Source organism: Peromyscus californicus, unplaced genomic scaffold, assembly GCF_007827085.1.
Source record: "Peromyscus californicus insignis strain IS unplaced genomic scaffold, ASM782708v3 Scaffold_13__1_contigs__length_99412109, whole genome shotgun sequence".
NCBI lineage: Eukaryota > Metazoa > Chordata > Mammalia > Rodentia > Cricetidae > Peromyscus > Peromyscus californicus.
In genome coordinates, this window is record NW_026294424.1 from 4,410,357 (window position 1) to 4,437,940 (window position 27,584).

General features: G+C 42.6%; 1 protein-coding gene across 4 annotated transcripts in view; it reads right to left on the reverse strand.

Moving 5' to 3' along the window:
• Fam193a (family with sequence similarity 193 member A) overlaps positions 1 to 27,584 on the reverse strand; it is a 135,084-nt gene that overhangs the window by 56,010 nt on the left and 51,490 nt on the right. For 2 of the 4 annotated variants that reach the window (XM_052736185.1, XM_052736183.1), the window contains 6 exons: positions 16,523 to 16,680; positions 15,715 to 15,882; positions 11,667 to 11,901; positions 9,562 to 9,686; positions 4,195 to 4,342; positions 554 to 631 (listed from right to left, as the gene is read on the reverse strand). In XM_052736185.1, the coding sequence (XP_052592145.1) occupies positions 554 to 631; positions 4,195 to 4,342; positions 9,562 to 9,686; positions 11,667 to 11,901; positions 15,715 to 15,882; positions 16,523 to 16,590 (822 nt within the window). In that variant the 5' untranslated portion in view covers positions 16,591 to 16,680. The remainder of the gene's footprint in view (positions 1 to 553; positions 632 to 4,194; positions 4,343 to 9,561; positions 9,687 to 11,666; positions 11,902 to 15,714; positions 15,883 to 16,522; positions 16,681 to 27,584) is intronic. The other 2 variants (XM_052736184.1, XM_052736186.1) reach the window with 1 other exon arrangement.

Below are 27,584 nucleotides of genomic sequence, written 5' to 3' on the forward strand. Positions count from 1 at the left end.
GATAACCAAAAGGTAGAACTGTTGCAGACACCAAGTTTACTCAGTGTGCTCTGGGTGCTCAGCAATTGTTAGACACCAGGAATTGAGACTGGTATGTGGAGGGGAAGACTGGACCTGAAAGCTGCCTAGGAAGTAGCCCCGAAACTTAGGAATCTGGATTTCAAAGGGGAAGGGTGTGCCAGAACTTAACTAGGCTTATCAGCACACTCAGGCAAAAGGGCCTCTGTATCATCCCATTGGTGGGAACTCAACTTCAATCTGATGCAACTGGCTAACTGGTGTAAAGGGGAAGGGGGAGTTTAGGGAGTATGGGTCCTTGTATCATTTCTTACAATTCCCACCGAGATTATTCTTTTCAAGCAAGTATATGGAAGACCAAGAAACAGGTAAGTGTAGTCAGTTTATCTGAATGTTAAAATCACTATACGATGACTTTAACACTAGAAGAAGCTGTCAATGGTCTTCATTGGTATCCTGTTAACACAGAGCATGCTTAGACATCAAGATGCACTTTTCTGTGCCATAATTTACAGGTCTCTCCTGTCAACCTTACCTGTTCTTCAATTAATCTCCTTTGCTTAAAAATCTCCCAGTCTTCTGTTAACATGCGCTGTTTGGTTTTCATTGTCATCTAGAAAGGAGATATAAAAATACACAAAAAACCTTAGTAACAACTACACAGAACACTCTCAAGGAAGATTCTTTTATTTTAAAATAGATATTTTTTAAAAATATTGACAATAAAGATTACCTATGAACAAAACAGAAGTGCAGTACAAAAGGATGAGCTACTGCACATCAGCCTCTTGCTTGACACTCATAACACTATCCCAAGTACTTTTCTCACGTGAAAAACAGAACCTCAGAAGCTGCTCACCTCAGAGAGCAGGATACATTTCCTGTGCAGAGGGAAGTAAGTGCTTGCTCTCCAGCACTTGACAGGCCACAAGCCTGATTGGGGACTCCTGGAGCTGGTCTGCTCCACCCATATACATGACCTTCCTAGTCCTGAGAACACTATCCTTATTATTACCCTTCATCTATGTGCAATTCCAACAAAGCAACAACATAAAATAAATTAATTTAAAAATTTAAAATTGAAGTATAAAACAATTCAACTTGAGAATCAGAAGAAAATAAAACAGACTAACCCAGGAAACCTCAAATTACTGCCAACCCACTTAGACACAGTCTCCATTCCAAGAACTAAGCCCAGCTCGTACCCCTCTCTCCCAAATACTCAAGAGCAGAGATCAGCAGCAGCTTCTCGTCAATGCTGAGACTGCCAGTAGGACTGTGGGGCCCAAAGCAGACACTAGCTGCTGTTGCATGGGCACTGTTGCCATCTGTCTCCACAGCAAGTTTACTATTCCTTCTACAGAAAGTTCTAGGTGCTGCACATGTTTAGCTGAAGTACAGAGTGCCTACATCACACTGGATTCCCCCTACTGTTGTATCCAGCAGCAAACCCAGATTAGTATAGTGGTGGCCCTTTACAGGAAGCAGGAGTCATCCTATGTGGTCTTAGCATCAGCACACCGGGACGGCTGCAGTATGGCTTTCCTGTGACATTATATTGTATGCTGAGACACCTGTGAGTTTGGAGCCCTTTTGTGTTTGTAATCTTAGCTGACTTCAATGATTCTTCCCTGGGGACAGAAGCAAGCTCTGCTATATTTGCTCTCAACGCATTGGCACTTTGTGCCTCTCCAGCTCCTCATCCCCTTCTATGTATCATTCACTATGATGACAAGAGTTAGCCAGGCACAGGCTGGCGTTTGGTGCTTCAGTTTGGTTCTTTTTCTTTTTTTTCAATAATTTATTATTTTATGTATATGAGTGTTTTGCCAGCATGTATGGCTATATGCCACATGCATGCCTGGTGCCCACAGAGGCCAGAAGAGTGTGTTGGATTGCCTGGAACTAGAGTTACAGATGCCTGTAGGCTGCCATGTGGGTACTGGAAATCAAACTTGGGTCCTCTGAAAAAGCAGCCAGTGCTGTCAACTGCTGAGCCATCTCTCCAGAACCTATAGTCTGGTTCACACAAGGGTCACATGCTGAAGACTTGTTCATTAGCACACAGTAGCATTGGAAGGTGAAGGAACCTTTTAGGAAGTAGCTCCCAGTGGAAGTCAGGTCACTGGGGCATAACCTTGAAGTGCATATTAGGACCCCAGAGCCTTCCTCTCTGTTTCCTGGAGCCCTAAAGACCTTCTCCATCATGACCTCCAGCTAAGTGCTGTGCCACCATAAAAACACAGCAAAAGTCAAGGGATGTTCCTTTTAAGCTGGTGATTGAAGCCAGGTGTGGTGGGCACAGGGCTGTTAACTAGTATTCAGGAGGCAGAGGCAAGAGGATCACAAGTTTAAGGCTAGCATGAACTATAGAGTAAGACCTGTAACAAACAAATGACAAACTTGTATTCTCTCACAGTGATGGGAAACTGAGCAATGTCTTTTTGCTTCGTTATTTCAGAGTACTAATGACCCAAACCCTCACTGTTTCTCCCTGACTTTGATAACCTCAATAAAGTCATGTTCTGATGCCATGAATGTTCTCTACAGAGTTTACATTGTACACAGTGCACTGTAGTCTGCTTTTTTAAAACTACATATTAAAAAAAACCACTTTATGATTTTGTATAAAATAGAAAAGCTCATGTAAAACTAAATATCATTTATGTGATTCTTTCATTGTCATGGTAAGAAGCTGATCCTAGAGTGAACTGTCAGGGTACTCTATAGGATCCTAGAAGGAGAATTCTCAGGAAGAAGATAGCCTCCACTCTGGCCCCTCCCACTCCTGGACCCAGATCTCTCTGCTGCCAGAACAGGGGGGCTCAGAAAGCAGACTGCTATGCATACAGGGCTCAGAGGAAGGGCAGCTGCTGGTCCTTTTTCTGTGGTTGCCTCTATGAAACTGGGCAGTCAACTACCTGTAGGACCAGCTACCTGTAGGACTAGGACCTGATTCTTGAGGCTGTAGGGGGACAGCTGCAGCTGAGGCCCCACCCATACTATGCCTGTCAGGCTATTCTCACACTCCTCCCTCCCCCAATACATAGGCAGACCCTGCAGTTAATTAACCAGCTATAGTCAGTCCCCCAAACTGCAATCTATTATTCAGCTCAAGAACAGCCTTGTTCCTGGCACAGGTGGAGAGTAAATCTGACTATAAGACCAAACAAAAAGTTAATTTAGGGCTACACCCACTCTAAAGAAAATGAAGAGCAACAACTGCTTCCCCAGCAGGGCCAGCAGTCTCAAATAGCAGGGAGGGCACTGCACAGGCACTGACTATGCAGAGGCCAAGGACACATCACAGCAGAATCACAGGGCTCTCAGGGCCTCTGGCCCCATGACAAGCTCAGCAGCAGTGAACTCCATACAGTGACAAAAGTGGGACTAATCCACTGACACCCTGGGGGCCAAAGTAGTAAACAGGGAGGCTTTTCTCAAATTCTGAACAAGAAACCCCCTTCCCAACCACCCAGCAGCAAACAGGAAGAGGAATAAGGGCTCAGTCAGTATCTAAATGGCACAATGACCCTTGGATTCATGTGGGACCAGCTTATATCTCAACCCAAAACAGGTACTCATATCTGTTTACAAACTGCCTTGCAGGCACCGACGCTGGGCTGCCATTTCTCCTTTTTTACTCCTCATACTAGCACCTTTAAAAACTAAAGTTTTTTTGTTCAGCTTCACCAGAAGCTCTAGAAAGGCAGGGGGCCAGATGAATGGCAGAAATACCATCTTAACAACATGCCTGGTGTCTCCTCTGAGAAAATAGTGGTCACCTGGCAGACCCCCTTCAGGCCCATCTCCAGCAGGCACATCCTACTTGTCCTGCTATCCTCTGCCCTCATGTCTGTTCACTGTCAGACAGTTCTGAATAAAGAAAGAATGGGCTCTCAACAACACCATGACGGATAAATGGCTGCTGGACCTGAAAGGCCTGGTAACTTCCCAGGGTCCTCCATTAGAACACAGAGACAGTAGGTACAACCTTGCTGAGGACCTAATTGCTCCTGTCACACAATAATAGACAGGTCAGAGGTCTGTGATATTGCAAGGTTTCTACCAGGGCACACCAAAGGCCTCTACTGGGAGCTCTGCAATTTGGTCTGTAGCTAGCTACTTGGCACAGAGGCCTCAGAGTACAGGCTATGTCTTGGGGACAACATTTACCTGCTCATCCACATAGGCATCGATCCTCTTCTGACACTCCAGCCACTCTTCAGCAACTTTGCGCAATTCTTCCTCAGAACGCTGGTACCTCTGCAGCAAGGTGCTGTACGTGTCTTCATTGCAAGTGTCATGTGTGGTGGTGCCTAGCCTAGGAGGGAGAAGGCCTATCACAAAGGAAGAGCCCAGAAGCTCTGGGCCAGACAGAAGAATCTTGCTGCCTGTTGGTACTGTCTAACTTTACCACCTCCTTTCACAACACATACCACACAGCAAGGCTGCAATCTGGGCTTAAAAGATTATATACACAAAGCACTCTGAACAGAAACACATATAAAGGAGATGCTCAAGGAAATGATAGTACCTGGTGAAAAAAACTAACAAGAATTCTAAAAACACTAAGGTTACAACATATGGAGCTGTATACACATTTCTTATTAACATACACTGATTCAGAGAAAACAAAATGTTTAATGAGAAATACAAAACATACAAATGCTATAATTATATATATGCATAAGTTCTGAAGTGGAAATACATTCATGTCAAGGAAAGTATGACTGAAGCATGTTTAATAAAAATATGTTGTGCATTAACACAAGAAAAATATGTATAAAAAATATAAAGCTGTTTATAGTGCCTACTACTTCATGATTTTATCTGTAATAACCTAGTGGGGACTTTTTTGTAAATTTATTTTTATTTTATGTGCATTGGTATTTTGCCTGCATGTATCTCTGTGTGGGTGTGGGGTCTCCTGGAACTGGAGTTACAGACAGTTGTGAGCCCTGCTGTGGGTGCTGGATTGAACCAGGTCTCATGGAAGAGCAGTCAGAGCTCTTAACCACTGAGCCATCTCCCCCCACCCCCAAGGGATTTAATAACAAAAAGAAATAACAAAGTCCTGAGACAGGGTTTCTCTATGTAACTGAGATGGCTGTCCTGGAACTCACTCTGTAGATCAGGCTAGCCTCGAACTCACAGAGATCCACCTGCTTCTGCTTCCCAAGTGTTAGGATTAAAGGTGGGAGTCACCACTGCCCAGCCTAACAAAGTCATTTTTAATAAAACATCTTTCACAGGTAGAAATGAACAGAAGTCGTTGCCAAAATCTTTTCCTTTCACTTTCTTTGTCAAGGTGGCTCACATATGTAAACACTGTAAAAACAGAGAATTCACAGAAACTCTACTGGTTGCAAGGCCACCTGCACAGGTGTCCATCTAGGCTTTGCACCAATGCCTGGAACCACCGTAGGTCTCAAGAACAGCTGTATGTTGCAGCCCTCAAAGAGGTTTTCTCCTGGTTCCTATTGCTGCCAGCCTTGTCCTTCACTCAACTCATTCTAGTATTGAATATAAAACCCAATTCCCAAGCTAGGCGGTGGTGGTGCACACCTTTAATCCCAGCACTCAGGAAGCAGAAACAAGTGAGGTGGATCTCTGAGCTCCAGGCCAGCTTGGTCTACAGAGTGAGTTCCAGCACAGCCAGGATTACACACAGAAACCCTGTCTCAAAAACAAAACAAAACAAAACAAAACAAAAACAAACAACAAACAAATAAATCCCAATTCCCACATGTCATGGTTTAAATGAGAACTATCCCCATAATCTGGGGCATCTGAACATTTGGTCTCTGATTGGTGGTGCTGTTTAGGGAGGTTTAGGCGGTGCAGCTTTACGAGAGGAAGTATGTCACTGGGGACGGACCAGCTTTGAGATTAAAAGCCTCATTCCACTTCTAGTTTGCTCTCTCTGCTTTGTGATCACAGTTGAGATGTAAGCTCTCAGCTTCCTGTTTCTGCTGCGGTGCTTTCCCACCATTATGGACTCTTATGTCTCTAGAACTGTAAGCCCAAATAAACTCTTCCTCCTATAACCTGCCTTATAGTGTTTTATCACAACAACAGAAAAGTAACAAGATACCATAACTTCCATCCTGCCTTTCTTCCCAAATATTTTTCTTCCATTTCTACCTGTTCCAAGTTACAAATACAGACTATTTGAGTCAAGGAGAGTGGAACCAACAGGGACCCTGCAGATAGCATTGGTGATGGAATGAGGTGACTAGAGCATTCCCATAGCATCTCTGTAGGACAGATTCTTTAATTGCCGGGAAAATGGGGCAAGACAGCAATGGAACTCAGAGAAAATATTCTCAAAGGACAAAGGGAAAAGAGAACTTTTGTTTGAGGACATGAAAATATTTTGTAAATATACAGTTAACTGTAACTACTGTGAATATAATCAATGTTACTAAATCATAACTTAAAATGGTAAAATATATTTATCAGAAAATTGATAATTTAAGTCAAATGGCACTGAATGTAATTTTAAGTGGATGAATTATACAGTATGTAAATAATTCCAATAAAATGGCCAATAAAACAAGTAGCTTTCTTATGTTTTGTTTTTAACTGTTATGGTTTGGATCTGAAATGTCTCCCAAAGGTTCCTGTGTTGAAGACTTAGTTCCCAGGGCGGCAGTGTTCAGAGGCAGGGTTTTTGGGGGGTGCCTGGATCATGTGGGCTCTGACTTCACTAATGGACTAATCCACAGATGGGTTCAGAGTTTACTGGGCTACATATCAGAAACTGGTGGAAACTTGATGTACTTTATTCCTGAATCCTTTCTCTGCTTGGCAGTTAGCACAGGTGAGCGCAGGTCTGCTTTGCCAAATACTTCTGTGACGGAAGGAATCTTCTAAAATGGTGAGCCACAACAAACCTTTCCTTCTTAGAAGTTGACACCTACAGCATTCTATCACTGTCAGTGTTAGAAAGCTAACAAAGCTACTAAGTTTCTATGAATGAGGATGACCTTTAAGCAGACTGTTTACTTATTGTGTGTGTGTGTGTAAGGCCACGAGGCAGGCAGAGCAGAAGACCTGCTGTCTTGGTCTGCCACTTCTGCCTTTTTGTCTTGAGATAAGATCTCTCCCTCAACCTGGAGTTCAACGATTCAGTTACACTGATTGGTCAGCAAACTCAGAAGTTTGCAAACTAATAATCCTACCTAATAATGGAGATTATAGGTACATACGGTTACAGTTGACTGTTATGTGGGTGCTAGGGTTTCAAACTCAGGTCCTCAGGCTTGCACAACACGACCTCTTACTCACTGACACCCTCCCACCCCTAACTGCTGTATATTTGTGTGACAGATTACCATAAAAACCCTGACTGCCCTGAAACTCCCGATGCAGATCAGACTGGCCTCTAAAATGATTTATGTTAACAAGAATAATACAAAAAGACACATTAAATAAACCCAAATGCTGGCCATAGGCTATTTGTCGTCTCTTCCTCTACTAAGCTACAAGTGTTTGCACAGTTCACATCTGTATTATACACTATTAATTTTTTGCCCATCCTCCTTTTGAGGCAGGAACTCTCTACATGGCCCTGGCTGGCTGGCTTTGCATTTGCAGAGATCCAGCTACTTCTGCCTTCCAAGTATTGAGATTAAAGGTATGTGCCACCATGTCTGGCCCACTCCATAATTTCTTTACAAGTTAAATAGGCCTATACAACTATGTATTTCATTAGTAATTTGTGGGAAAAATTTGTGTTATTAAATGTGTATTTATACACTGCAAATTCAAGTATAAACCATTCTTGGGGTTGACAAGTGAGTCTGTGGTGGGACACAATAGGACAGTATTTTCTGGAATGACTAGGACTCCTAAGGTCATGCTGCTTTCCTTCTTTCCTGCACCTCATTTCCTCTTAGGACTTGAGAGTAATAGGGAGTGAACCCCAGAGTGAACATTCAAAACTAAGATACTGTTCATCTTTGGAATGTGACTGTAATTCCCAGTGAGGAACAAAAATATTCAGAACATGGGCCCAGAAAAGAAATGGTTTCTGTCAGCCTCTAGGAATCAACTGGATGACAGATACATCAAATCCAATATGCACCAGGAAAAGAAACAAAAGGCAGGTACTGAGACTTGCTCGAGCCCCAAGGGAGGCATGGGTGAAATCAGGGAACCTCACAACTTGGACAAAAGCATGTTCTTCAAGTTAAGCTTGGCTTCCTTTCCTTTCACCAGGTAGGGTACCCTTTAGGAGTATACTGGATGTTTTTGACTTTTTAAATTTCCTGTGTGTCTGTTGTGCATGTGCATACATGTGCATCTGCCATAGGTAGCATGTGGAAATCGGAGAACAAACATGTAGGAGTCTTCTCTCCTTTCACCACGTGGGTCCTGGAGATCAAACCCAAACTCAGGTCATTAGGCTTGGTGGCAAGTACCTCTACCTGATGAAACATCTTGATTGCCCTGTACTGAATATTTTTCAATAGTGGACATGGAAAGAATGGCTGGAAAGCAAACTGAGGCTGAGTGAAACTGGTAAAAATCTACAAAAAGCATACCAGTTCTGCACAGCACCTTGCCGTGAACCAATTACTTCTGAGGTGGTTCTTTCTCTAAAAGTGAGGTTGAGTAGGGAAAACAAAGGTCGCTGCTATTAATGTATGCTACACTGTGGGACTGTGCTTCTATTTGTTTAACAGACAAGAAACAAAATCAAGAAGAGAAGATACTAAGGTAGCTGCTCAGCTCTACTGAGTAATGGCTGATGAAGGAGGGGCTAGCTGCAGGACAAACACACTCATACTGTTTGCCTCCATTTAGCATAGCTCATCCCAACAAATGCCCACTGTACCTGTGCACTTCTCTTAGTAACAGCAGAGAATCAATCACTCACCAGCTCTCCTGGTGAGAAGTGACATAGGCACTCTACAAACCTAGATGGAAAAGCAAATCTAAGCCTAGGGGAGTCAAAGGTACTCTGAGTCCCATGTTCTTCCTCCTCTTCCAACTCCCTTCACCACAATGCAAGAACCCTGCCATGACCCATGACTGAACCAAGGCCTATTAAGGTAAAGCACTGTTTGCTGGAGCCTTTATTTATTTATGAGGCATTATGGTGTTAAACCTAAATAGCATTGATATTGGTTTATTATTTAAGAGTTTAATTGGGGGCTGAAGAGATGGCTCAGCAGTAAAGAGTACAGGCTGCTCTTCCAGAAGACCTGAGTTTGGGTCCTATTACCAACATGGCAGCTTACAACTGCCTGTAACTCCAGTTCCAGGGGATCCAATGCCCTCTTCTGGCCTCCTGAGGCACAGCAGCATGTGATGCACAGACATGCTTGCAGGCTCATACACATAAAATACAAATTACAAATAAACCAAAGTTTAGTTGTATTATATCTTAGATTTAGAGCTTTCGGTCTAACTATCTTTCCCCCTAAGCCCTGTTATTTTTCCTGTAAGACTTCCTTCCACATGTAGTGGTCTACAGGCATGAACACACACATAAGATCACAGGAAAAAAGAATCTAAGTCAAGACAAAATACCTGATCTGAGACACCAGTGCTGGCAAGTTGCTCTGGAGAAGTGGCTCTGAGAAGACGAGATTTTCAAAAAGGTGTTTGTTATGCAGTTCCCATGTCACCTGGAACTTTTTCAAATGTTCATTTTCCTAGTAGTGGGAAAAAAAAAAAGATAACAGAAGATGTAGTGAGTAGATGAAAATACAAAACTTCCTAGAAGGACGCTCCCATACCCTGCCACCTTCTGCACAGGCCTAAAACATCTTGTTTCTGAAGTCACTGCTCCCTGCTTGTGTCAAAACACACCAAACCAAGTCTCTGATTGGAATAATATGGGTTGGCACCTTGCTGTATTCTAAGTAACCCCTACCCACCTAGACATAGGTGGGCTCAAGGGACAGGGGGCAGGGGACACGACACAATCCAAAAACCTAAGACTGTCGAGATGGCTCAGCTGGTAACAGTGCGTGGTGCTAACCTGATGATCTATCTAAGTTCGATCTCTGGAACCCACATGGTGAGAATCAGTTCCTACAACTTGCCCTCTTGATTTCCACAAGCATGCACACAGAAATACATAAAACATTTTCAAAAAAAAATGTATTGGAGTCAGGACAATACTTTTCTTGCCTGTCTTTGTGAAAGCTCATTCTGATATTTTCAAATAATTCTTCACTGGGACACTCGGGCAAGGAAAGGGCTTTTACTTCCTAAGAAACATGAGCAAACTCATCAAGTGCTATTGGCGACATGCTGGGGGCCCATAGCCCACCAGTCCATCAGTGCTCCTCACTCTTCTGGACTGAATTACTTTCTGATGTTTGAGCCTTCCTATGTATTCTCAAGTCTAGTTTTTCCTAGAAATGTCAGTAGTGAGAGGCTCCTCACTACATCTTCCATGTTGCTCTGATGTGCCGCACTTCTGTGTCCTTTTAAGACACATACACAGAGCTCAAGGCTCCTTTACTTCCTTTTAATTTACCAATTCTCTTTCTAATCTCTTACTAGGCTGGTACATGGTTCTCTAGAGCAGCAGCTCTGAAACCAAGTCTAGAATAGGCAGAGTCCCAAGTTGAGGTGGAGGAGGGCTAAAAGGTACAAGAAGTACAAGATGGGGCATAGGACAACTGCAACTACCAGGGCCCTCACATCCAGCTTGCCTTCGTCACCTCACCCAATTTTTCCTACACATGTGTCTCATACACCTCTTCTTGGAAGTAGTTACCTGGCACAGTGGCAGACTGTGGCAGGGAAACTGGATAGTCTGGGGCTGCTGCAATGTCTTGCCAAGTGGTATTATGTGAACTTTTCTGGAGAGCCTCATTAACATCAGAACCAGATAAAGAACCAATGGTTACTACAACTTTTTTTCCAAAACATAGCCACCACTAAGCATTAAAACCCACCCACTGAAGTGTCATTTAATAATCAGATGAAATAATGGTGAAGACTTGCAGACTATGGGGAGGGCGGGGGGAACCACACTTGACGAGACAGAGAGGCAGCCTAGGGAAGCTTCTGTGTTTGTCCCTGGGGATCCTGGTCTGCTTCCAACTACAATGACTTTATTTCCATGCACTGCCTCTCTCTGTCCACCCATGAATAGGGTGATCAAAGATTTACTTGTGTGCCCTGCTAGAACTGTGAGAACCCTGTGAGGAAGGGGCAGGGCAGCTTCAGTAAATCCATCCCTTTCTTGCACTGCTGCTGGGTACACACATGAAGAAATCCAAACAAGAGGTCTTAAATGTGCCTTTCCTCAACTGCAGCACCAGTCACTGGCAGTAATTAACACCAACCCAAGACCCCCAAACTTCTTGGACTTCCTATCAACGCACCACCGTTTTCACCTCCATATCCTAATGCCTCACTTTCTAGTGATTAGGTCTTCCCAAACACATTTCCATGCTGTGGCTCCTAGACATTAATTCTCTCAATGCTTCTACTGCCAGCAAAATCCACTGAACTAAGATTAATCCTAGTCTACCTTGTGTGGAAAGGAGTCTATGGCTGTGCAAGGAGGACTTGACCGTATGATCAGTCCCCTAGCTGCACATACCTCCCTATCACATGCTTTTGTTCTTTACGTCACCTCAGCAGCAAGGAAAGAAGTGGGCATGGTCTCTCACCAGAGTGCCAAGAAAGGTACTGATGGATCGTGCAGCCTGGCAGAGGGCACCATACTCCTCCAGGAGTAGAGAGACAAAGTGGTGTGCCTGTGGTGGGCCCTGCAGGCCAGATGGCGCCTTGGCTTTCGCGGCAGCAGACAGCTGCCGGAGCAGGCGGACCTTCATTTCCAGCACATACTCCCGAGCTTGCTGCTCCAACCGCTGGTAGAGCTGATAGGGGTCCCGCTCACAGAGCCTACAGAGACAAAGAAAGAGTCATTACTCAGCCATGGCTATTCACACATGTCAGTTGACAGGCAGTTTTTATGTCAGTGGCTATCTTTTATTAAATACCTCTCTTGTGATAACCTGTGGGAGTGCAAGGTAACTCACAGGGAAACTGACATCCCCCAAATGCTTCCTCTGACTATACTGTTTATGTAACCTGTACAGGGACTCTGCTCCACTTTACTGTCCATGAGAAAAGACCTAAGCCCATCTAGTCTGAGGAAGGTATATAATTCACAACAAGAGGTATAAAGCCTCCCTTGTACTGTGCCTGAGAGCTGGCCTCAGGTGCTAACACAATGAGTAGGACTTAAAAAGTGACAAGCTTCAATTCCAGCAGAGGTGATAACTGGTTGGAGGGCTGGGGCCAAGATTACCTTCTTTCTTTCTAGGAACTCAGAATACCATACAAATGAGCCCGTGTTATTTTTACAATTAGAATAAGTTTTAAATACAGGTCATCCTATTTTTAAATTACCAACAAAGCAATGAAATTCATCCTGTAACTAGCCACAATGATAATAAATTTCTGTCCAAACTTACAGGTGATTCTTTTTATAAAGTTTTGAGAAAAGGTGGTTTTTCTTCCTCAGTCTCCTGACGCTGGCTCATGCAACAAGGTGATCTAGTTTTTAAAACTTGCTCTACAGTATTTGGCATTACTATGGTTAAAGCTGCCACTTCTTTTAAAGGTATGTTTCTGAGATGTCTCTAGATCAGTGGTTCTCAACCTGTGGGTCCCAACCCTGTGAGGTGTCAAATGACCCTTTCACAGGGTCACCTAAAACCATTAGAAAACACAAATATTTACACTATGATTCATAACAGTAGCAAAATTACATTTATGAAGTAGTAATGAAAATAATTTTATGGTTGGGGGGGGTCACCACAACGTGAGAAAACTATACTGAAGAGTCACAGCATTAAGAAGGTTGAGAACCACTGTTCTAGATGAAAGCCTAGGACCACTGAAGGAGTAACCAAAACATCTCTTGGAACACGTCACTATGAAGAGCCAGCTGAGCTCAGTGGCTGTTGGAGAATGCATTAAGGTATAAGTTTTATATAACAGATTCTTCCATCTTTGGTCACCACATTAAATCTAAAGAGAAGAACATAGTTATTACCTATTCCATTAAAAAAAAATAAGGGGTTGTGGACCATTTTTAATCGCAGTACTCGAGGTGGGAAGGTCTTTGTGAGTTGAGGGAAGCCTGGTTTACACAGCAAGTTCCAGGCTAGCCAGAGTTACATGGTGATATCTTGTCTCCAAAAAAAAAAAAAAAAAAGTAAATAAATAAAAAATTAAAAGATGTGTTTATTATTTATTTATTTTTTTGGTTTTTCGAGACAGGGTTTCTCTGTGTAGCTTTGCGCCTTTCCTGGAACTCACTTGGTAGTCCAGGCTGGCCTCGAACTCACAGAGATCCGCCTGGCTCTGCCTCCCGAGTGCTGGGATTAAAGGCGTGCGCCACCACCGCCCGGCCGTGTTTATTATTTTTATGTGTATGTATGTGTGCCATCTCTTCATTCCCTCCTGTTCCCTAAGGTCACACATCACTTAAGCTGTAAAAGATAAGAGTCAAATAAAAATGTACAAAGTAGTATGTACAGCTATGCACACAATCTGCAAGGTAGTATGTAAAGCCTCATGTACAACTTGCAAGGTAATAAATATGTAAATCCATGTATATAACATACTTAGAGAAAATAAACTGATAGGATTCTCACTGTGGCTGCTACATTTCAAAAAGATGTATTAATTTTTGTAACATTAAAATCTAGTGTTTCCCCCCACACACCATTACTAGAGATCAAACCCAGGGCTTTTCACATGCTACGCAAGAGCTCTACCACTGGGCTACCCTAGCCTTTGATTTGTGGAGACAGGGTCTTACTATGTGGCTTAGACAGCCTTGAACTTGATATAAAGCACAGACTACACTCAAATTTATAATCCTGCTTTCGTTTCCCTGTGCTGGGGTTACAGGTATATATCACTAAGTCTGGCAACAATTTTAAGAAGAATATGTTCCTATGTTTAAGGACAGTGACACAAGATTCAAATGAGCAAGGGTCAGCTGAACTCACAAGAATATAGTAGAGGCTGAGGAGAAGGCTCAGTGGGTAAGATTACCTGCTTTGCAAGCACAAGGACCTGAATTCAAAGCCCCAGTACCTGGTAAAAGGCCAGGCATCCCTGAGCATGTCTGTCACCTCAGCATTGGAAGGTGGAGATCAGTGGTTTTTGAGAGCTCACTGGCACCCAGCCTAGCTGAAAAGGGGTCGATATCCAAACCTCGATGGCCAACCAGCACAGCCAAAATAGTGAAAAGCCCTGTCTCAAGGCAACAAGGGGAGAGCAACAGAGGAAACCACCCTGCCCTCCCTGAACACGTACACATCTACACACTCATGTGCATATACCAAACACATACAAACTCTTAAAAAAGGAAGCCTGTGGACATCCTTCTTATAGTTTTCTCAGTGCAGTGAAAATTAGAAGCATTTTGATTCTTTGTTCATGTCCATATTTTATAAATTTAAGGGAAAAAAAAACCATGTGATGCTTTTGAGAACAGATTTTTTTTTTTAATTTATAATTTTTTTTTACTGTGTATGTGAGTTTTGCTTGCATGTGTATATGAGTGCCACATGTTTCCTTGCCTGGTGCCAAGGAAAATGGTGTTGGATTCCTGGACCTAGAGTTCACGAACAGCTGTAAATCACTACGTGAGTGCTGGGAACCAAACCCAAGTCCTGCAAGAGCAGCCAGTGCTTCTAATCACTGAGCAATCTCTCTCCAGCCCATGCAAACAGATTTCTCATGTGAAAAAGACACTGCAAGTAGTTCACTCAATCATTCACACATGTGTTCATAGATGCTGCTCCACCTGGATTAAACCTGTGCTGATGTTGTTCTAAAGCATCACAGATGTAGCATGAAGGGTCTGAGACGTCATGAGTTTCATGTGCCATTAACTAAGAAACCCCTTCTTTTAAAGGCACTTACCACCTGGAATTGTCTCATATAACACTAAGTAGACAACAGTTCAAATCCTGAACACAATGCTTTGCCAATCAATGCCTCTGCTTCTTTGACATGATCTACTGCATGGCAACTGTGACTTTGTAAGATGCCAAAAGTGTGCTATCAAAACACATGGAGGAAAAAAAAAGAGAGAGAATCAATCCATGAAATATCAGGCTCAGATTTGTTGCCTTTATTGGAACATTTCAAAAATCAGGGGAAAAGTGGCACACTTAAGTTGTAAGGAAAAACAGAAGTGATGCCCACCCCACTTTCTGTCAGTCACTGGGCACAAGGAGCCTGCTGAAGAACAAATGCTGGGCAGGAGCCATTCCCTGTGAGAGCAGCTGCTGTGCACCTCATAGGGTAGGTGCCTTCACAAGCTGCTCGATCTCACAGTGTTTCAGTGGACAGGAACACTTTGCCTTTCTCCTTGAGCTACAAATGCAAGAGTGCTTATGAAAGTATCTGAAAGTATCTAGCATCACCTGGCACTGCCAGGACTCTGGCATCTTGACTGCGTTACTGTCAGTCTTAATATATGACAGAAACATCTCAACTTAGAAACAGGAGAACCTGCAACTTTTTACCCAGAAGGCTCATGTTGGTCAGTTGTCTGCTGAAGACCTGAGCTGTATCAAGAGCTCAAAAAGCCTAACTGAGCTTTACTCAGGACAAGCACTGAGGCTCCATGGGCAGCAGGGAGGGCAGGGATTGGATGGGGCTGTAACACGAAGGGGCAACCTGTACCTATCCACGAGCTCCTTCACTCCCTCTTTGTCGGGAACCAGAGACTGGTCCTGATCTTCTGCCAGTGGGGTCCCTGCCTGGCGGTATATGCATCGGACCATGTAGCGTACTTCTGACCAATAGTTCTGAAGCTGCTGTGGTTCCCGGTCTGTCTCTGCTGAGATGTCTCTGTGACAACAAAGCAACCAGCAGAGTTAAGAGAGGCAGTCTATCTAACTTCCACAAGGTACTCCCCAACTCCATACTTTGACCCCATATAGCATACAGAGCTCTTGTTTTCCACCCTTTGGTGTCCACCTGATTCAATCTGGCTATCCCAGGCCAGCAGTACAGACTTTTTCTATCAGATCCTGACCCATTCTTCCTTCGCCTCCTAGCAGCCTCCATCACAAGTCCCCCAACCATAGCTATTTATTTATGCTCATCTTAGGCTCACTTTTCTTTTTTAATTAATTTTCTCTTTCTTGAGATAAATTCTTGCTATGGAATCCATGACTGCACTGGAACTTACAGGTAGATCTCTCTGTCCCTCAAGTGCTAGGATTATGGCATGAAATAACAGTTGGCTTTTCTTTAGATTCTAATGGTCTTCCATTTTGCTCTTTATGAGGCCCAGCTTCCTAGTGTTTAATCCTTCGAGGGCAGGAATTTTCTTTTTGTATGGTTTTCCTCATAAAAGCAAGGCCATGTCTTACTTTCATGGGTATGTCAAAAAGGTACTGTTATTTGTCAAAAGAACCCCATTTCCAAGGCAAGTACAACATGTTCCTAGATACCCTGTGGGCATAATGACCAACTCAACACATACCTGCGCTCACTGCAGGCTTCACATGAGCAGGCATCTGAGGGTGTGGTGCCTAGCCCTGATGAGGTCATCGTCTGTGTGCCTAGGGCCAGCCTCCCAGCACCACTGGCCTCAGGCTGGGAGCCCCCAAGTGACGAGTGAAGAAGAAAATCTTGGCCCTGCTTTAAAAACAGAATACAACAGACAAGTTATGTTTATGACAGCAAATATCTATTGACTTTTTAAAAATGCCTTCGAGAGCCAGGTGTAATGGTGCATGACCTTTATCCCAGAGCTAGGCGGTAGAGGCAGGTGGATCTCTGTTAGTTTGAGGCCTGCCTGGTCTACACAGACAGCCAGAACTACAAAGAGAGACCCTGTCTCCAAACAAAAATACCTACTAGAAAAATGTTACAACATAGACACTGAAATCTGCTATATAGCAGACTTTTTTGGGGGTGAAAGGGGACTAATGGGTGACAAAATCTACTACACAGCAGCACAGGCTGGCCTTGAACTCGTCATATGGCCCAGACTTTCTTGCCTCAATGTGCAGCATACTGGATAGGCAATAAACTCCACAAGGCTAAAGTGCTCCAAAGGTTTGGCACATATCAGACTCTGAAGTGGAAGAGCCCAGGAGCTTTCTGCCTAGCAGATCGAGTAGGGAAATGCACTGTCACTACCACATGGGAGAAAGAGCAATCATCAACAAAGAACCCATACAAATAGGTGCTGCACAATGAGAAGGTACAGTTAAGCATCCTTCAGTGTCCAGCCTCCAGACCAGGGGAGAATACCTGGCATAGGTCAGACATCAAGCATACATTATTCTTGCTATTTCACCACAGCCATACATAACCTAGAGCAAGTACTTTGTAGCCAAAAAAGCCACAGACAGCCTGACAAGAACCAAGACCCTGTATGTCCCTTTCTCAGGTCCCCTCTCTATCCTAGAAGAATAGAGAAGGTATAAGGACATGAAACATAGCCTCTACCAGAGTGATTTCTGTCATGTCCTCTACAGCTGCAGGAGAAGCTTTGGATTAGGTGAGACACTCAGATTTTTAAGCAGACTAAATTTGAAACCTGAAAATGAGATGATTCCAACACTAAAAGTATAAGGGCTGATTGCCATCATCCAGGTGTAGAGAGACAAGTGACCAGCACAGCTTGACAGTGGTGATGAATCAATCACAAGGCTGTTTCTCAACAGCAGCAGGTCAGCCACTTAGTGTACAAGGCTGACTATTCTTTCCCAGCTTAAGCCCACTTCCACCCTCACTTTAAACTAGCACATCCAGCCGGGCGTTGGTGGCGCACACCTTAAATCCCAGCACTCAGGAGGCAGAGGCAGATGGATCTCTGTGAGTTCGAGGCCAGCCTGGTCTACAAAGCGAGTTCCAGGAAAGGCGCAAAGCGACACAGAGAAACCCTGTCTTGAAAAATCATAAAAATAAAAAAAAATTAAAATTTAAAATTTAAAAAAAAAAACAAACTAACACATCCATGACCTGCCACTCAGTGCAAGCCTCTGTCACTTCTCACCTGGTGACTTCCAGGTTCTCTACTGGCCTCCATTTGCCTTTACCCACGCTCAAACAGCAGCCAGACAGAGTTCATGGGGCTCCCCTGCATAAAAGCTTCTGTTGACTTCCAAATCACTTGGGAATACATTCCTTGTTTCTTACCAAAGCCTTCCAAGTTGCCTAGGACAAAGTTCTGCTTCTGTGTCACTGTACTTGTTCCTCTGCCTATAATGTTCATCCACTAACCTTGGTATGCCTTCTGACGATCTGATGGAGTTCTGTAATTCAGGACTTGAACAAAAAGATCCCCTACCCAGAGAAGACAATCAAGCCATTTTTGGTGTTTCTGATTATTTATATATTTTTTGCCACTCAATTCAATATCAACTCTGCCATGCTCTATGATAATAGACACATGTCACCTGTGTAAGTTACAGGTACAATGTTCAACAGTGGGCAGAGGATGGTAGAAGGACACTGAAAGGAGCCCCAGGCTCCTTGTGTATTTCCTCCCTTGTTCATACTACCAGACAGCTTTGTCCTTAAAGAAATGGTGACTCTCTCCAGACATGCGCTCTCCAGTGAGGGGAGTTCTGCTAGCACCCAACTGGGTCTGTAGCACCCTGAGGAGCCTCTGTTCTCCAGCAGGTCATAACTACATCCTCTAAGTTGGTTTCTTCCTGAGTCCATTTCTTAAGCTCCAGAGATTTGAGTGCTTTTGAGAATTACCATGACTGTTCTTCGGGGCTCACTTCACAGATCTGAGTATCTGATGATCTTTCCCACCACTGGGGTAGTTTCTCCCTTGTGTTAAGATGTACTATTTACTGATGTAGTGCCTGACTGCTGGCCAAGTTGTTTGGCACACCAACCTAACCACCATGGTTAATCTCTTCTCTCACAAATTGCTTTATGAAACCTTGGCTTTTCTTATTTTCTGGTGTTTTTGTCTTCAACACTGCAACAGAAGGTGGGTGTGTGTAGGAACCTTCCCACCTGCTCACACTGTGCACGAGCACCTACAGTGAGTGACAGGTGGCACAGCAACCACAAACTAAATGACATTTCCCAGTGACAAGGGACAAGGTCAACAGTAATTATATGTTAAATCCCTGAATGGGGCACCTTATAGTAATTTAGGCTGAATCTCAGATCATTATGTTCTGTCCAAACTGAACACAATTTTAAAAAATAAGATAAAATCCAATGGGCAATGTGAAATTTGTAATGTCCATCTTCCTGCTCCTACAGAGATGTGAACAAGATGCATGATAAGCTCCCATCAGGGGCTGGAGAGATGGCTCAGTGGTTAAGAATAGTGTCTGCTCTTCCAGAGGACCCGGGTTCAATTCCCAGCACTCACATGGCAGCTCACAACTGTCTGTAACTCCAGTTCCAGGGGATCCGACACCCTCACATTGATATACATGCAGGCAAAACACCAATGAACATAAAATTAAAAAAAAAGAAAAAAAGGAAAAGAAAAGTGATAAGCTCCCATCAACATAGACTACTGCTTCTGCCACCATATTTTCCCTACAATCATAGACTGCATCTTTAAGCTGTTGGACCAAATAATCCTCTACCTCAAGCTGTTTCTGTTAGGTATTTTATTAAAGCGATGAACAAGAAAAGCGGGGTCACTGCTATGACAGACCTTCGATCTGTTTTGTGTGAGGAATGTAGAAGAGTTTTGAGCTTTGGAGATGGATAGATAAACCTTAGAATGCATTCTGATGGGAGTGTAGACAATCAGAACACCAAATGAGGACAGCAAAGGCCAAGAGAAACAAATGAGATAAGCAGGACATACCTCTCCTTGGGAAGATGGCAGGTGTTGAGTGCTGCTAAAAATCACTAAGATGAGTCTCTCTGACTCATCTTAAAGAAAAGAATGTAAGTTCTCAGCTACTGTTCCAGCACCATGCCTGTCTGCCTGCCGCCATGCTGATCATGGACTACAACTGCTATGTCAAGAGGAAAACATGAATTCAACAAAACAAATTCTGAAACAGCAAAATTGCATCTTGGCAAAAAGAAACCAAAATCAAGCCAGCAGCTGGCTTGAAGCAGGAGTGAAGGTCAAGATTACCATTTTCTCCATATTAAGAAAGTTCTTTCCTTTTCACAATTAGGTAACTTCCCCCAACTAATCTCAGGGTCAATATAAACATTTAATTTGCACAATAATTGAAAAGACAAGAGGGATTTATGCATTCCTCCTCCACTTTAAACAATATATAGTATCCCTAACATGAATGGATATTTAGAAAACAGACAGACAGATACATACAAACACACATAAAACTTGAGTGTTCACATTAAAGATTATGAATTCTGACAAAAAGGGAGATGGCTCAGGTAGTAAAGTGCTCACTATACAAGCGTAAGATCCTGAGTTCTACCCTGGGTCCACTACCCCAACATCAAAAGCCAAGAGCAGTGGCACATGCCTTAATCTTAGCACTGGAGAGGTAGAGACAGGAAGACCCTGGGGTACACTGGCTAATCAGCCTAGCCAAATGAGTGAGCTTCAGGTTCAGTGAGAGACCCTGAAGTGTAGAGTAAACTATTATGTCAAATACTTAGAACAACACTGTCAGAGATCACACACTATGGAAATAATATTCTCAAAAAATAAGATGAAGAGCAATTGGAGAAGACACACAATGTCAACCTGTAGCCTCCGCATGCATATGAACACACACAGGAACATGTGTGTGCATATACATATAAAAAAAAGTCTGAGAAAAAATCCTCATATTAATCATAATCCTCATTTGTGCCCATCTCTTTTGTCTCTGTCCCTTTTTTTGTTTGTTTGTTTTGTTTTGTTTTGAGACAGGGTTTTTCTGTACTGTAGCCTTGGCTGTCCTGGAAATAGCTCTGTAGACCAGGCTGGTCTTGAATTTACAGAGAACCACTTGTCTCTTCTTCCCAGTGCTGGGATTAAAGGTATGTGTCACCACCACCTAGCTCCATTTTTTTTTTCAGTATGAGATATAAAATTCTCAAGATTTTTAACCTTATTCCAAGTGTATTCTGGTACTTTGCTTCAGCCTTTTGCCCACTAACTTATCCTTTTTTGTTTCTTTCCTACACATACCCTGCCAAAAAGCTAATGTACAATCACTCTCTGGTATAGACTCTTCAAATATTTTACTAAAGGTATCCAGTCATCACAAACAACATAAAAAGAGGGTACACAGTGTTTAAGGACACAGATTATGAAACCAAAATATTGTGGTTTGAACCCTGACAGTGCCTCTTTCTACCTGTGTGATCCTAGGAAAGTAACCTTCCTGGCTCAATTTCTTTATAAAACCAAGAGCGCAATAGTACTGCCCCTGTACGGATAGTAGTGAAGTTTTGGATAAGTTATTATATGAAATACTTAGAACAACACTGCCATAGGTTATACTCTGTGGACACAATACTCTTCTGATGAAAACACACATACATATGTATATGCACATATGAATATTTTGGGTTGTGCTATTAAATAGTTACATGCTCAATATATTTCTTCTCAGTCATATTTTCACTCTTAATAAAATCTTTCCATGCCAGGTGGAGGTTGTATGCGCTTTTAATTCCAGCACTCGGGAGGCAGAGGCAAGTGAATCTCTGTGAGTTTGAGGTTAGCCTGGTCTGCAGAGATAGTTCCAGGACAGCTAAGGTGACACAGAGAAACCTTGTCTTAAAAAACACAAAAATAGCTGGGCAGTGATGGTGGCATGCCTTTAATCCCAGCACTTGGGAGGCTGAGGCAGGCGGATTTCTGTGAGTCTGAGGCCAGCCTGGGCTACAGAGTGGGTTCTAGGAAAGGCTCCAAAGCGAAACCCTGTCTAAAAAAAAAAGCACCCCCAAAAATAGTAATAAAAATTAAATAAGATCCTTTCACTCTTTAGATTACATTAATAGAGATCACTTCAAGAAATTGAATTACAGAATACAGTTGCATGATGTTAAAGATCTGTAATAAATTTAACAATTTTCTTATTAATGAGCATTTGAGTTATCTTTAGTATTTTAGCACTATCATTCTTCAACACTGCAAATAATGTCCCAATAAAAATTCTTCTTCTTTTTCTTTAAAGACAGGGTTTCTCTGTGTTGCCCTGGCTGTCCTGGAACTTGCTCTGTAGATCAGGCTGGCCTTGAACTCAGAGATCTGCCTGTCTCTGACTCCAGAGTACTGCTGGGATTAAAGTCATGCACCACCACCACCACCTGACTCCAATAAAAATTCTTAAACATGTATCCTCCCTAAAAATAATTTTTGTTTAAAAAAATTTTTAAATCACTATCAGTGCTAATGATAAATTCTTTGACTGTTTTGTAAGCTGGCTATGATGACGCATACCTTTAATCCCAACACCTGAGAGGAAAAAGCAGGCAGCAGCTCTCTGAGTTTAAGGCCATCTTCTTCCACATAATAAGTTCCAGGCCAACCAGAGCTACACAGTAAGATTCTGTCTCAAAATAATAATATAAACATATAAATAATAAAACGAAATTGTATTTGTAAGCAACCTTTGCGTGTGTGTCTGTGTGTGTTTGAGACAGGGTCTCACTAAATAGCTCTGGCTATCTTGGCCTCAAACACAAGAGATCCTGCCTCTGCTTCCTGAGTGTTGGAATTAAAGGACTCCTGGACTGTAAGCAATCCTGATACATGTTCTCCCATAGAAGAAAGAAGATGCTAGGGGATGTGGCAATTTGACTTCCTAAATTCACAGCTCTTGGGCTCTCCCATGCTGCCCAGGCTACCTTGAGCAAAAGACTGTCAGTCAGCCAGCTGAACTAATCTTACACTAGCTGTTCTAAACACTCCAAAGATGCCTTGAGACAACTAAAGAGACTGCAGCTGACTGCCTGTCTATGTAGTCTGAAGGCACAGCCTTTGCCAGTGCTGTCTGAAATAGTCTACATAAGACTATTTGCTACCACAAGCCTCTATGAACTCTAGATTATTTTTTCCACCACTTCCCCTAGTGGTCTTCAGAGGAACTGCTGTGATGGGGCTAAGAGGCAATAATGTGACTGGTCCAAACACCCTTTCCTGGGCCATATAATATATACATATTCTCAGACATAAGTGTAACAATGGTGGTAGAACAGTGGATAAGTTGTGGAAGAGGTCAGGCAGCCACCTGTCCGCAGCTGAATAAATAGTTCAAGAGTCAGGGCAAGAAGAGCAACGAAAACAGGGAGAGACAGAGAAAGAATAGAGTAGAAAGCTTGAGATGTCAAGTTTTCGAGACCATAGTCTCAGACCCCACATCTGAGAAATAATAACACTGGCAGCTACCAAGGGCTAAGAAACACCAATATACCAGGCCTGGACAAGTACTGTAACACTAGAGGGAGCAGCTTGCTGCAGCTTCCACTTGCTTACTGCTAACCGCTGCTGATGCCAAGCACCAAAAGAAATGAAAGCTGCCAAAGACAAGCAAATGAAGACAGCCACAAGGAAACACTTTTACCCACTGAATCATCTTCTCCACTTCTCAAAGCATGTTCGTGTAATTTTATGTGTATGGGTGCTTTGCCTGCATGTATGTCTGCACATCACGTGTGCCTGATAATCACTAGAGCTCAGCAGAGGGTAGAGGATCCCCTCGAACTGGAGTTAGAGATGGTGGTTGGGAATTGGACCTGAGTGGAAGAGCAGTTAGTACTCTTAACCCTTAAGCCATTTCTCCAGTCCCAGCCCTGAAAGGTGTTTTTTTTTTTTTGTTTTTTTTTTTTTTTGGTTTTTCGCGACAGGGTTACTCCGTGTAGTTTTGGTGCCTGTCCTGGATCTCGCTCTGTAGACCAGGCTGGCCTCAAACTCACAGAAATCCACCTGCTATGCCTCCTGAGTACTGGGATTAAAGGCATGCTGCGCCGCTGCCGCCCCCCGCCGTGAAAATGTTTTGTAAGTATCTTTATTGTGACTTTTTCTTTGACTTATGGATCATTTAGAAGTGGGTTTGTTTGTTTGTTTGTTTGTTTGAAGATAGGATCCCAGCAACCACATCCGTCAGTTTACAACCACACGTGACTCCAACTTCAAGGAATCTGATGCATCCGGGCTTTTCAGGTATGTACGTGTACACGTGTGTGTACGTACATACACACGTGTACACACACACACACACACACACACGTACACACACACACACAATTTAAAAATAAATACAATCTAAGAAAGAAAGGGAGGGAAGGAGAGAAAGAGGAAGGGAAGAGGGTGGGAGAAATGATGGTTAATCTCAATTATCACTTTTATAAGATTTAGAATCACCTGGGAAACAGTCCTAGGCAAGCCTGTGCAGGAATATCTTGATTTCATGAACCGACCACTGTGGATGGCACTACTCCCTGAAGGAGCTTCTTAACTATATAAAAGGGAGAAAGTGAGCTAAACACTAGGATGCATTTATCCCTGTTTCTTTTTCCTTTAAATTTAATTTAATTTTATGTGCACTGGTGTTTTGCCTGCAATCATGCCTCTGTGAGGGTGTCAGATCCCCTGAAACTGGAGTTACAGACAGTTGTGAGCTACCACTCGAGTGCTAAGAACTGAACCCAAGTCCTCTGGAAGGGCAGTCAGTACCCTTAACCCCTGAGAAATCTCTCCTGGCCCCATTCCTGTCTCTTTATTGTGGATGTCATGTGACCAACTGTTTCAAGCTCCTGATGCCTTGACTTCTCTGTGATGATGGACTGTCCCTTGAATAGTGAGCTAAAATAAATCCTTTCTTCCTTAAGTTTACTTTTGTCAGAATATTTTTATATAGCAACAGAAAAAGAAACTAAGACAAAACATACAACAGATCCTACAAAAATAAAAATAAAAAGATAGTCTGAGTAACTTCATGTCAATACATTTAACAAAATACAGGCAAATTTTGTTAAAGACAGAAGCTAGCATCTCTAACAAAAGAATAAATAACCTCTAGCAAATAAATTAACCACTAAGAACCAGTCCTAAAAAGGCAACTTCATATCAACATAGCTTCACCAGAGAATTCTATGAACTACTTATGGAAGAAATAATACCAATTCTACACAAACTTTCTGAAAATTAACAAGAAGAAACATTTCTTAGTTTATTCTTTTTTAAAAACATTTATTTCCTACCTTATTCAAAGACACCAAAACAATACAAAGCAAATTTACAGACTAATAATATTCTTCACAAACACAGACATAATAATTCTTAACAAAACATCTGCACATTGGAGCCAAAGCAAGAACACTTACTTGCTGCTCTCCCAGATGACCTGGGTTCAATACCCAGCACCTACATGGTGGCCTACAATTGTCTGTTATTCCCTCTTCTGGCCTTTGTCAACACCAGGCACACAATTGGTATATAGATACACATGTAGGCAAAACACACATACACATAAAAATAAAAAAATCTACACAAAAATTTTTTTTAAAGAATTATATAACACTTTTGGACTAGAGGACACCTTAAGATGCCAATTCTCAAGCGGAGTATGGTGGCACATGCCTTTAATCTCAGCACTCAGAGACAGACAGATAGATCTCTGTAGGTTTGAGGCCAGTCTGGTCTACAGAACAGGTTCCAGGACAACCAGGGATACACAGAGAAACCCTGTATCAAAAACAAAAAACAAAAAACAAACAAACAAAAAAAGAAAATACGATACTTGACTTTACAGGCAATCAAGCTATTTTTATAAATACACTTCAGGAACTCCTTCCATCCATCTACAGAAAGAAGAGTTTGTGACTGTGTACTCCATGAGAATAATCTTTAACAGCAAAATCTGGAAGCTAAGATGTGTTATATCCATAAAGGTGACTAGTACACAGCAACAAACATTCAATTACAATGAATGAATACTATATGATTATGGCTATAAAATTCAAAACATTTGGAAAAATCAAACAACAGTGTCTAGATTTAGATGCTTAAGCGTTATCACTAACAGAAGTGATTGCGGAGGGCCAGAAGGTGACCAACAGGAAGGCAATCCTAAAATGAGGGCCACAGAAGAACCTGAGCTGAGGAACATCACTTGACTTCTCAATCTCTATGGTAACAGTCAACACCAAACACATCTACAACCAAGGAAGAAACTAGGGATAACTCATCAGTAAGAACAAACTCAGAAAAAAAACATAAATTTTCCTTCTTTCTTTCCTTCTCTCCCTCCTTCCTTCCATAAGACAGGGTCTCACTATGTAGCCCCAGACAGACTGGACCTCTCTATATAGACCAGGCTGGCCTCTAGCTCAAGAGAGAGCTAGCTGCCTGTCTCTGTCTCAGGAGTGCTGGTATTAAAAGTGTGTGCCACCACACCCATTAAGCCTACCTTTCTATTGAGTGCACAATGAGAGCACCTAAAACATCACTCACAGATAGAAAAGAAAGGATACAAGAAGGAGGGGAGAAGGTGGGAATAGGGAAGAAAAACTACAGATCAACACGAAAAGTCAACCTTCAGGAGTAAAGTGCTTCCAATGAGGCTCCTACACAGTAAGAAAGTAAACGCGTAAGGTTTCAGTAACTTCAACATGCTCACTCAGTATACAGCCTGAAACCATGTAGACAAAACTGGAAAGGGGAGGGGTGCCAAAAAGACACAAAGAATAAGAGATTTTAAGTGATCTCACCCAGAAATTGGTAGATTACGCACGCACTCAAACACACACAGAGTGAGACTGGAGAAAGATGGATTCAAGCACACAATTCAGAAACAGCTGTAATAACTAACAGATATCCACAGAGCCCTCCACACGGGTCAGAGAAAGACTCTCTTCAGACATATACACAACATTTATAAAACTTAACCATGGGTCAAAATTAGCAAATGCTACTGACTGAATACAGACTCACTAATACATACCACAATTTCCAACCATACAATATCACAATAAAATCATTACAGCAAGAAAAGAGCAGGAAGCTTAGCTGGCCAATGCCCAGGCTGGAGACAGTAATAATAGACAGCACACTTTAAAAGGTATAAGAGGGTTGGACCTGTGAGATGGCTCAGTGGATAAAGGCACTTGCTGCCAAGCCTGATAATCTGAGTTCAATCCTTGGAATCCACATGGTAAATCAACTTCTGCAAGTTGTCTTCTGACCACTGCATGAGTGCAACACACACACACACACACACACACACACACACACACACACACACACACACACACTAAATGAAATATAGTAAAAGTAAAATTTAATTAAAGTTGCTTCTTTGAGCCAGACATGGTGGCATATGCCTTTAATCCCAGCACTTGGGATGCAGAGGCAGGAGGATCTCTGAGTTCCAGGCTAACCTGCTCTACAGAGTGTTCCATGACAGTCAGGACTACACAGAGAAACCCTGTCCCAAAAAATAAAATAAAATGAAGATCTTTTAGCTTTCTGAGCACAAAATATGCAGACATGAATGAGGTTGGAAATGAGTGGCTATAGAAGAATCTGGGGTGTGATGGCTATTCTTGATTGTCAACTTGACTGCATCTGGAACCAAGTAAAATACAAGCTGATGGGCACTCCTATAAGAAGTTTTCTTGATCAGATTATT